At 33.9% G+C, this 12871-nt stretch overlaps 1 protein-coding gene across 1 annotated transcript; it reads right to left on the bottom strand.

Annotated features, from left to right (window-relative positions):
- Positions 1-855: 855 nt before the first annotated feature.
- LOC123653941 lies at positions 856-11672 on the bottom strand. The gene is made up of 9 exons (XM_045589914.1): positions 11613-11672; positions 8626-8764; positions 6820-6950; positions 5732-5841; positions 5323-5468; positions 4214-4421; positions 3134-3187; positions 2190-2306; positions 856-1053 (listed from the first exon to the last, which is right to left on the bottom strand). The coding sequence occupies exons 1-9, from the start codon at positions 11670-11672 to the stop codon at positions 936-938; spliced, it is 1083 nt and encodes a 360-aa protein (XP_045445870.1). The 3' UTR covers positions 856-935.
- Positions 11673-12871: the final 1199 nt, after the last annotated feature.

The raw sequence follows: 12871 nt of genomic DNA, 5'->3' as shown, positions 1-12871 counted from the left end.
AATTATATCAAAAACATAGATCGTAATTTTTTACAGTTTGTTAAAAAATAAATTCAGTGTTAAAAAGTTTATAAAATTATATTACAAAGGAACAATTGCTTATTTATAGTTTGTGTGAAACATTTGAAATTTTAATTATTATACATATTGAACGTTACTTCATTTTGCTTAATCGTAAATAGATATTGGCAAAAATACAATGAAATTATTAATCTTAAATCTAATACAGGCATCAAATATACATTTTATAATGAAATAATCTTGGTATAGCGTGAAGGAAGAATTTAGATGTGTTTATTTTCATCTGAATAAAAATTTTCTGTAATCGTCAAAGTTAAAACAGATCAAAAGCTAAAAATTACTATTTTTAGGATACAATACGATAAAAATATTTAGGTACTTCATTGAAATATTTTTGGAAATACTTTGTATTAATTACTTAGATTCCTAGAACCGTAAAAAGTATTCTACCAATCGAGTATTACTTTTATGAGGGTCTTTTTTCAACAAGACCGAAAATGTCAGCCCTATTCTACCCTAATCACCATCGACAATTGAAAGGAGTATTACTTGAAAATCAATTTTGGATTTAGAAAAAATTGCCATATAAAATATTAAGGCGCCAAATTAAACTATTATAATCATTAAGCCATGTGCAGAATGCGAATTATTAATATGGGTAAATATGGTCCAAGATGTTAAACACGTAAATAAATGAACGCACATGAACAGCGAACCTCCAATTACAATGTAAAAATTTGGAAAGTTTTAACATAATGAACCACCACTAATATTAATAAAGACAAATATAATCTAAACCAGTTTGAAGCCAGGAACCAGCGATATACAATTAAATTCCGATTGTAAAACAGATTGACTCCCAAAATTTTCTGATTATAAAGAAACGCGCAGTCTGAAGTGAAGATGGCGGCGCGCTAGTAGCAGCGACACCTGCGGGCCGGGCAGCGCGGCGGGTACACGATGCACTGGTCCATGCAGTACACGTCGGCGCCCTCCCGACCTTCCAGCTCGCCGACCGCCTCGCACACTTGTCTGTTATAAATTATTGTATGAATTGGCAGTACTGGCATGTAAGTATAGTTTTCGAATTTTAAAATAAAATAATCTGGACTACTATTTAAAAAAAAAAGAAAACGTCAAAGAGTTCGAATTTTAATAATAAATAATTTGGACTACTATTTTAAAAAAAAAGAAAACGTCAAAGAGTTCGAATTTTAATATTAAATAATCTGGACTACTATTTAAAATAAAAGGTAACGTCAAAGACATGAGACATTTGATATTGGATCAGTTTTTCTTTTTTCAAGAAATTAATTTATTTCCGCAAGGGAGTTAAAGGCAAAGAATAAGAAGAAGAACTTAGGGACATGCGAAAATTATTTGTGTACATACTCATTTTTTTTTAATTTACAAATAAACTATTGTTAAAATTTATTTGAAAGCAAACACTGTTATTTTAAAGTCAGTTAAAACATATTAAAAACCGACTTACTAATGTTTTAACTTTTACTGTTCTTTATTAGAACGGTTAATTATTAAAAATTAAAAATATGCAGTATGTTAAATCTTTTTTAACTAGTTGTTTCTCTATTTATCAACCTTTTCGAAAAATGGGACATTTGTGCGTCCCGGGACTATCTTTTAAGACACCGGGACACACAACCGAAAAACGGGACGGTCCCTTCAAAACAAGACGTCTGTTCACGTTACTTTTGACAGATATGTAAGTAAAACAAGCTCTGCCTTACAGTATATTTTATTATAAAATAATATATTTTTTAAATAGTAACTGTTACATCTCAGTGTTACATAATGCTATATTCCACATTTATATTATTTTACATTTACATAATTAACAGTAAGTTAAAGAGCTTGTGTATTGAAAATGTGAGAATATACGTAGAATATATTTCTATTTGTACAAATATTTCTTTCCAGTGTGGATGTCTTTCATTGTGGGTCTCCCAACCGTGTCTCGGAGAGCACGTTTAGACGTCGATCCCGGGTGTCGTCATAAATACCTGATAGCTATTGTTTCTCATAGTAAGGAACATATTTGCCAACCCGCAGTGGAGCAGCGTGGTGGATTAAGCTCCAATCCTTATCTTGTATGAAGAAAGAGGCATATCCCCAGCAGTGGAATAATACAGGCTGAATCGTATACTTACGGGCAATTACAAAGATTCTCTGGACAATTCGGAGGGTACCGCAGACAGTTGGTCTGACACCAGCTTAACATTCCAGGTAAAACGCGGTAGGCTTGAGTTGGCACACAGACTTGGTCCCTGAAACATTGCCACATCATTAACTAGAGAAAATTTTCAAAATGATATACTTACATGCATTTGGTAAAAAAATAAACTAAGGAACGGGGAGGAGATCTTATACAGAATACAATTTATTTACAATATAGAAAAGCGCTATCACATAATTTATTTGTATGTAATTTTTGCAAGGTACCTGGCAAAATTTTACGAGATGCCGTCAAGCAAAGAACGCAACGCAATATACAGTCAGATAAAAATAAAAAGAAAGCAGATAGCAGTTGAAAAAAAAATCCTATAATGAAATTTTCATCACCGATCACCATCTTATACAACGATGATGATCGGTTATCACCATGACCACATTAGCGGTCGCGAGTTCGATCTCTGCTTTTCGTACTCTAGATGTTTTAGTTGAATAATGTGTTTTTCTGAACTTATACAGAATTCCTATTCTAATTTGGGCCGTTTAGTGTGAAGCATTTGAAATGCTTGCTGTAGAAAAAAAAAATTTTGCTGGTATCAAACCTCATTGGTGAGACATGTTCAGATAAAGTGGGGCGAGGATGAAGCGGGTGGTGAGAAAATCACCAATCATCAACATTCATTTATAATATATTAGAAACAACACAACATATAACAGACAGTGGACAGGACAGAAGTTTCGGAAAAATATACACGAAGATTGAATTATTCACAGAAATCAACATGTTAGTCACATTTTATAAAATAATACCTAAAATATAAACATGAAAATTAGAATTATTCACAACAAATAAAGTACCACATAAATCTCCTCCCACACCAAAATCCCAAAGTCGGTCATTCAGAGAACACAAAACAAATACCTAATGACGAGCGGACCTAAATCCGCCTCTCTCCCAATATCTTTTAAACTGTTGCTGAAAGAAAAGATATTATACAGTGCAATTACACAAAAAATTAAAATAAATTAAATTCGCCACATTTGTTCGTGTTTTACCTGATATCACGTAATTCTCCTTTTTGTAAAATCTGCTCTTTAAGACTGAAATATGAAGCATATATAGGGTGCATATATAGTATATATTTACATATACGTTTACACGCTACTTAAAAATAAATACAGAATATAATAAAACATAATTTATATAAATCATTTTAGAATATTATGTACGTATAATTAATAATTATTGTAAATGCTAAATATAAATAAGATTAAGTATATTTCATCCTACATTACATTAAAAAGTCCGAAACTACTAAACAGTTACAAAGCTATAAAGATAATAATCAGCATTTTATTTCATAGTAAATATCTTAAACTCGAACGTGTATGAACGTGTATGAACGTATATGTGTATGAACGTAGTCTTTCATGATAATTTCATACTTAGACCCTATTAGGATCTACTTCTGGGCCCACCCTAACATTCAAGATTATTCAAGTGATTCAATTCTGAAAAACCATATTTCCCTATCGATATATTGATATGAAGCAAAAATATTGTATCCCTTTTTACGAAATTACGGACGGAGGAGTATAAAATTTCGTACACTTATAGTTTATATGAGAAGTGCAGAATGCTAATATTTTTTTTTAAATTATTCATTAAAAATACATTAAATCAATAAAAAAAAAACATTACCATGTATTTGACACAGACACGTATATATACTCTTTTGTTTATTATTATAGAAGTATAGTCTTTGACAACAGAACCTTATAAGATTAAAACTTAGCTATAAATTAATTAATGTTGAATTTCGACTACTGGGCGACTACTAGTAATAATAAATATACAATAAATTGTGAAAAATAATCCAAAATCCAAATCAAAAAAAAAATATTCCAAAATAGAATAACATATACAAGAAACAGATATACATATATTTAAAGCAAGGTAAATAATACAGAAACACTTGAAGACAATGCCAGCAGTACCGACCTGACGACGAGCGGGTAGAGGTTCTGCGGCATGCGGTAGTCGCGGTAGTAGAGCAGGAAGGGGTAGTCGCGGCGCAGGTCGCCGGCGAAGGCGGGCGGGAGGCCGCCGGTGCTCGTCACCACGCTCACGTCCGCGCAGTTCCGGAACGTCTCCGAGCGACCGCAGCCGACCGCCTCCGTGCCGTTGGGGCATATTCCCCACATGTTACCTGGATAATAAGGGCCTCATATGTAGTACGCTGCAGCCTGTACTGTGTGGCTACGGTACTAAAGAATTTAGCCACCCCCTCTCTTCCCGTGGGTGTCGTAAGAGGCGACTAAGGGATAACACAGTTCCGCTACCACCTTGGAACTTTAAAAGCCGACCGGTGGCGGGATAACCATCCAACTACTGGCTTTAAAATACACAGGCCGAAGACGGGCAGCAGCGTCTTCGGTGCGACAAAGCCAGTACTGCGGTCACCAACCCGCCTGCCCAGCGTGGTGACTATGGGCAACACACATGAGTTCACGTTATTTTTGGCGTAAACTTGTGGAGGCCTATGTCCAGCAGTGGACTGTATAGGCTGTAATGATGTAATATCCCGCTGCTGGGCATAGGCCTCTTTCTACATGTAGGAGAAGGATCAGAGCTTAACTCATCTCCAATGCGGGCTGGAGTATATATTCTCTATTATGAGTAACGATCGCTATCAGGTGTACATGATAACAACCGGGACCGACAGCTTAACGTGCTCTCTGATGCATGGTGAAGAGACCCACAAGGACTACCAACCAGACCGAATCAAATATTTGTACAAACACAAATATCCATTCCGAGCGGGAATCGAACCCACGACCGTCGGTGTTTAGGAGCCACCGACACGACACACGCACCATTACACCAGAGCGATGACGCCCACTCGTACGTAGAAAGAAAGTAAATTGAAAACTATCTAGTTGAGAAAAAAGTAATCGTTCGACATCATTGAAAGCCATTAATTCTAAAATAGAACGTTATAATTAAAGCTCCGTCAATCAAAATTTAGACGGTTGTGTTAATAGGTTATTAATTAACACAACTAGGTTTAGTCATTTAAGACATTATATTTTCATATTCCTAAATCTTACCTGTATAGTAAGTCCATTGTAAGACGCACTGCGTACAGGTAACATACGGCGGTAACCGAACCCTGTACCTGAAGGTGTCCTTCTTAGCTGTGTCCAAGGGTATCATAAACCTTTCCTCACGAGTACCTGATATGTAAAGTGGATACCTAAAATAAAATAGAACAAAATTCTTTTTAAATTTTTTATCTCAACATTTGTAACTTTTTTAACGCACTGTTAGCTATTTTTTACAGCTCATGTTATACAAAAATATTATATCAACACACTTAAGATCTATACAAAAAACGTATTACGATTTCGTACTTAGAAAAGAAAAAAATTTTTTTTTTTTTTTGCTTAACTTAAGCCGGATAATTGTGTAAGCACATTTATTATCTATGTTAAATGAAGTTTTTTTTTTTAATCTTACCTGTCAAAACACTCTTGAGTAGCTTCTTGTTTAGGGTTATTGTTCGGGCAGAGCTTTAGGATAAACGTACCAAGATGATTCGCCGTTAATTCAACTTCTATGTCTATTTCCTAGTTTAAAAAAAAAAACGTAATAAAAAGCACATAAATCGTCATCAATCATAATTGTCATAATACGTCGTTTATGAATCGATTTTGATAATTCTGATGATGTTGGAAAGAAGATATTTTAAGTGTGGTACCATGATAAGGAAACTAGGATCTGATGATGGGATTTCAGAGAAATCGAGGGAAACCTTCGAAAATCCGCACAACTTTTTACTGGGTGTACCGATTTTGATGATTTTAAATTTAATCGAAAGCCGATGTTTATCATGTGGTCACATTTAAATTTCGTCGAGATCTGATTACAACTTTTGGAGTAATCTTTGATAACGCGTGTTTACTTGACTATATTTTCTTCTACCTACGTTGTATTACTTGTCGATGTAATTGAAGTCAGTTTTTTTTCGTTTGCCAGTAAACAAAATTAAAATGGTATTATATAATATCGAGAGCTGTGAATCCTCTTATTTAAAAACTATCGACAGCTGAGGTCGACGACGAATCGTTCGCAAGTAATTTTAGCAATAGCAAGAAGCATAATTGAAAACTATTTCTAATATAAAATAAATTATTTTTCTTGTACTTTGCACTTGTAGACTACTAACATGTATAGATAATGATACTTAAATTTGTACGAAGGGAATGAGAATGAATGAGAATGAAATTTTCTCAAAAATCGTTGCGACCATGAACCATATAACTGATCCGAATTATCGAGTCTATTCCAGCAGACCTAGTGATATTATCATTCTATAAATAAATAAATATGTATCGAAAATATTACTAACTAGTAATAAGACATACACAGCCCTTCATAAATACCTAAACAGCTATATAATGTTTAAAATAAAAAGTACTTTACATGCTTTGGGGTCTTGATTTATACAATGGCCTTTAATCTTGTAAGTGAATAAATTGTCAAATCTATCTATAACAATATTTGTGTAGATACTTTGATTGATCGGATTGTTCTGATCTCCTCACCTGTCCCACGCTGTAGTGTCTGGTGATGATACCCTTGCCGTACATACCGCCAGCCTCGTGGGGCCGGGGTTCGTTGAGGTGATCCGCGTCACCACACACACCACACCGTCCTGAGTTCTGTTCCCACTGGACTAAACACACGCTTTATTAGTTTAAAAGTATACTATATAAATAAATAAATCTGAAAAAGCATGATTGGGATATACATCATAATTTATTATAACGAGTAGTTTGAAAGTAGAAATTAAGACTTTCGACATATTCATAAAGATTGAAATAAAAAAAGTTAAATTCATTATCATCGTAATAAAATATCTGTACTTTGTTAGTAATCGTGTTGTTTTTTTTTTTTGACAACGTTTTAAATTTAGAATCAACGATTTTCAATATCTAATTGTCGGACTATTTTAAACACACTACTAATAAATAATACTATAATTGGTTTTTCTTTCTTTCTCAAAATAGATAAAAAATATTAATTATGCTTTTACATTATTTGAAAGAAGTTCATTATTGTAAGCCCCCTATTTATTAAAATACCTTGCAACATTCGAACCTTACTTAAGAAGTCCCTGGTATAAAATTCCTAAACATCGTTAAGTTGAAAATTCACTGCTTTCAAAAAATATTTGTAACATAAATTTAAGTAATATGAAAAAAAAAAAAACTGGTAAACAAAAAAATTTAAATCGAAATTTTAAAACAGATTTTTAAGACATTGAAAACTAAATCACATGTATTTAAAGATTTAGATGACACAAACGTGACTATTATTTACATTTCGGTCGTATTTAGGATATTTTATTATGTATTTCAAGCGTAATGTTATGTCGTTGTAAAATATTGAATTTCGTTAATAACTCAACGGGCTTCCATTTTTAGGATTGTCGATAGCGCGGTGATTTTTAAATTTTAAAAATATTTAGTATTTTGATATGTAAATGTATAATAAAAAGTTCACTAAACTTTAAAAAGCATTTGTCTTAAAATAACTGAAAATATTTACGATAATTCTGATATAAATAACAGTCAAAGAATTTTGAATTTTCAACGATTTTTGTTTAATATTTTACTTCGGCATATGGATAACTACGAGTACATAAGACATAAAATTTTTGCCGTAACGTATAGGTATTCACCTAATTTGCGTATCCAAATAAAACATGATTTGACCGGTCAAGAGGTTGTCTTATCTAATGTAAATTTATTTAAAGAAACTATCGAAGTTTTTGTATGCTTATTTCAAGACAGTAATGACTGTTAAAGTGGTTATTGAATAAACATTATAAAAAACTAACTACTACACTAATCCCATTGAACAGTATTTGTACGCATTTTTTTGCAAGTAATACTATAATTACTTTAAAAAGTCATTAAGTTTTTACTAGTTCTATTAATTGTAGAGCTATAACGATTTAATTTTAAATAGGTATGTTATGATTGTGAAACGGAACATTGAGATATTCGTAGATAATTAGGAAAAGTTATTTTTCAAATAATCCTACGCTCGTCAAACATATTTCTTGAAACTACAAATTTTTGATTATTACTCCTCATCTATATACAACACAACTATCTCTTTTATGGTAAAAACGATTTTTTGAACTCATATCTTGCATTTTGTCTTCACATAGCATTCTTCTCTTTTAGCCATAAGTAAGGTTCTATAAAAATAAAGTCTCGTTGCACAAGATAGGACATCAAAGTCTTAGGAATAAAGTTCCCGTTTCCACCCCTTAAATTCGGGACTAAAAAGCCAAATGTTGGATATATTGTACATATTTTGTAAAGAGCATGAATTCTGACCGGCATATCCTCCGCAGAACAGTTCATTGTCATTGTAGTTAACGGGGTTAGGGAAACCGAACCTCCACATAGAGTTTCGCGCTGGCGGGTCCATTAGACGGCCGTGTCCTTCTGCACCACGACGAGCACTCCCTAACATCTGGAAATTAGAGAAATTTCATAAAATACTTTCATTTGATTCAAACTACGAAGAGAACTTAAGACTTAAAAAGGTAAGTCAGTCAGTCAGTTCAGCTTATTGCAGTCCACTCCTGGACGTAGGCATCCCCAAGTTAACGCCAGATATCCCGGTTTTCCGCAATCCTCATCCAGCCTACACGACAGTCTTACGTAGATTGTCGATCCAGCGGGCCGGAGGACGCTCCACACTGCGTTTGACTGCGTTCTTCACTCCAGGACACGTCTGCCTCAACGGCCTGATGGCCCAGCCTAATACCACATCAACATGTTAATTCTGTGGGCTATGTCGGTTACTTTCGTTATCTCACGGATAGTCTTATTTCTAATCCTATCTTTGAGAGAAACCCCAAGCATAGCCCCGCTCCATTGCACGTTGAGCGACTTTAAGCTTGAAAAGGTACATATATGTTTATTGTTATATTTTCGTAAACATATACAGTCCACATATACTAATTCGTTTAAATATTTTAGAGCATTCTCTATTTTGCTAAACAATTATACCCACTACCTACTAAAACCACCAGATAACATGTTTACATGATATGAATGAGAGATTTAAGGGAAATTACAATTTTCATGATAGGCCTATAGCACAGTCTCTGATTAACAATAATAACTGCAATGGAGGCAGTAAAAACGTTCTTATTTTTTATGCTTTCAATATTTAACCTTTAACAAATTTAAATCGATTAGATTCAATTAGGTATAAAGATACATTGAGTAGGTCTTATCCAAAATGCGTCCTAGATTAATAACTTAAGTTAGCTAAAATTTTGCAGATTAAAAGCCGAGACTGAAAATATCATTTTCTACTACGAAAATGAGTTTCTTGCAAAAATCAAAAACGTTCGTTAAACCAGTTCTACAAACCACTCTAAAATTAAACATATTAAACATAAATATATAATGTTTATTGTACGTGTTTAAATATATTAAGTTCGTCTATTATTATATGAATTTCCACTGTTTGACTACATTAGATAAAACATTCCGCTCCACTCATATTTACTTAGTTATTATGCAAATAAAATTAAACATAATCGTTAAATAAATTTTTATTTGTATTGTCGATAATTTTTTAATTTCAATTTTTAAAATATTGAAGTATATTACTGAATTATTGGCGATAGTTTTAAATGGATATTATTATTATTACGATTTCGATCGAATGCACTGATCCTTTAAATTATGTTATTATTAATATTACATGCTATTACGCGTAAATACGCTTCATCGTGTAATATCCCACTGCTGGGCATAGGCCTATTTCCTTGTAGGAGGATCAGAGCGTAATCCACTACGCTGCTTCAATGCGCGATGGCGGATATATGACCCTACTATGAGTAACGATTGATGTCGGGTGTCTGTGATAACAACCACAGTCGGTGGTTATGCGCCGCCGACACGGCACACGCACTATTACACCAGAGCGTTTGTCTTACATGCTATTACGATATATTAATAATATTGAAATCCAAATAATGATACATTAGAGAGAAAGAAAATAACTTATTAACAAGTGTAATAAGAAAAGTGTGTATTTTTAAATAGTTACAATCCCACTAAGAGGTTAGGGGAAGGGAGGGTAGGCTTATTTTTCCTTTTGAGCTAAATATTTGAAGATTAATGCTTAATTCGCCATGCTTATTATTGCAGTAGAGTATGACAGATAATTTCTTACTCTAAATCTGGAGCAGGCTGACCAGGAAAGTATTTCAAACAGAATATCACAGCCAAATAATATCTACTGCTCGCAAACAGTGTTCCGTTTCTGCGGTGAATGAGGTAGCTAGAGCCCCTGGGAATGCACTTTGGTGACAAGGTCGATAACGTGCTTATGTTATTCTTGGTCACATGTGTCTAAAGTTTACTGTACTAGTTTGTATCTTATAATGTAGGGGTATGTCTTATATTATGATAAATGACAAACATTTGTATTGGCCATACAGGTGTTTGCCGTGGTCTGGGTGTTTGTGCAGTCCTTGTGGGTCTCCCCACCGTGCCTCGGTGAGCACGTTAAGCCGTCGGTCCCGGTTGTTATCATGTACACCTGATAGCGATCGTTACTCGTAGTAGGGAATATATCCGCCAACCCGCATTGGAGCAGCGTGGTGGATTAAGCTCTGATCCTTCTCCTACATGGGGAAAGAGGCCTATGGCCAGTAGTGGGATATTACAGGCTGCAGCGATGGCCTATATTAAACACTAGCTTCTGCCTGTGAATTCGTCCGCTTGGAATAAGATCAATTCTGTCACACAAGATTTTTGCAAAACTTTAACTGTTTACGCATCGTACGCAGCGGACACTCTCAAAAAGAAAAAAAAAACCCGATTTTGAAACATTCTTCATTGGTGCTTCATTCCTATAGATCTTAGCGTAATGATATATAGCGTATAACCTCCCTCGATAAATGGATTATCTAACAGTGAAATAATTTTCGAAATAGGACCAGTAGTTCCTGAAATTAGCGCGTTCAAGCAAACAAAAAAACAAACTCTCAGCTTTTTTATTTATTTATTTTTTTATATCACTAGGTCGGCAAACAAGCGTACAGCTCACCTGATGGTAAGCGAATACCGTAACACCAGAAGCATCGAAAGCGCGTTGCCGACCCAATCCCCAATCCCCTAGGAGCTCTGGTCACCTAACTCACCAACAGGAACACAATACTGCTTGAAAACAGTATTATTTTGCTGTGATTTTCTGTAAGGTCGAGGTACTACCCCAGTTGGGCTGCTCCATATTTTGAGCAGGAAATTCATGCTGTGCCCTACCATAATTATAATATTAATATAGATGTACTCACTTGTAATAAGAATATCCAGTATGTGAGAAATGATGGACCTGCACGCCTTCTAATTTCCATCTGAAACAAAATTAAATTCTTTTATTTGATATGTTACAGCCAAAACGACCTCTTAACTCTATCAGTTCATAAATTACATAACAATCAAATGAGACGTCTATAATAATCTTAATACATATAAGGAAAGTATGTACGTCCGATACGACACAGGGGCCATAATTTCATATAGATGGTTTTAAGCAGGCAACTTAGTACCATATCAAATGACCCAGAGGCTATCCTTAACTGGACAAAATTGGAACGCACTTCTCTCTTTTACGAGGTTTGCTGTGACTTGAAATAAATTTCGTAAAACTTCTTTACGGACTTGGAGAGTAAGCTGGTAAATGCGTGACTAGAGTGTTATGAAAAGTATGATCTGGCGAGGCAAATGAAGCAAGATAGAGGTGCGAGCACACATTTTCTTTCTCTCTTTCTCTCATAGCGTTTTGTATATCTAAGACGCAGTGCAGGCCTATTGTGCAGAAGTTTTACTTCTTATGGTCTAAAGCACACTGTTTTTTTTTTCTTTGGAATAAGTTTTTTGCGTAAGTGCTAAATTTTCGCAGTTTTCTCTACTTGCCTTGTACATATTTATTTCAATTTTAAGTGAATGTTTATTTCACTTTACTCTTCAAATCTTACAAACTATTATTTAAAATAATATTCGAACAAAAAAATGGTTATCTTTATTTAACTGACTTTATAGACTTTGAAAACGGAAATGAAAAAAACAAACAGATAAAGTAACAGCAACAAATAGTAAATATATATCTCGTGTGACGACTGTTTTATTTTTAAGTTATTTTGCATACAATTGTTTTATAATTTATAATATGTAATATGTAACTAAGTACATATAGGTAAAACATGTTAGTCCTGTCATCGCCACATCATAAGGTATTTCGTTTTTTTTTCCATTTTTGGTCTTTGTTTTTCCTCATCTATGAAAAACTTCAACGAATCTTAAAATTGTAAAAAACATTAATAGAATTGAAAATTAAACGTCTTAAGAATCAATGTCATAACTAGCTGTGCCCACGACTTCGTCCGCGTGAAATATAACAAAAAATTTATTGTTCAATTCGCAGAGTTATAAAATAAATAAATTTCTAAAATAAAAGTAGCCTAAGTTACCGCTTACTATATCAACTATCTGCCAGTGAAAGCCGTCCAAATCTGTCCAGCCGTTTCAGAGATTAGCCGGAACCAACAGACAG

This window comes from Melitaea cinxia, chromosome 5, assembly GCF_905220565.1.
Source record: "Melitaea cinxia chromosome 5, ilMelCinx1.1, whole genome shotgun sequence".
Classification (NCBI taxonomy): Eukaryota; Metazoa; Arthropoda; class Insecta; order Lepidoptera; family Nymphalidae; genus Melitaea; species Melitaea cinxia.
This window is presented reverse-complemented; position numbering and strand designations above follow the sequence as displayed.

What these genes read in the sequence shown, in the direction of transcription:
- LOC123653941 (XM_045589914.1), bottom strand. Translation starts at nt 11,672, where the DNA reads ATGGAAATTAGAAGGCGTGCAGGTCCATCATTTCTCACATACTGGATA. An exon ending in GACACTACAGCGTGGGACAG is followed by an intron (nt 5,842 to 6,819) that starts GTGAGGAGATCA and finishes TTTTTAAACTAG; the next exon opens with GAAATAGACATAGAAGTTGA. An exon ending in CTCTACCCGCTCGTCGTCAG is followed by an intron (nt 3,188 to 4,213) that starts GTCGGTACTGCT and finishes CTTTTCTTTCAG; the next exon opens with CAACAGTTTAAAAGATATTG.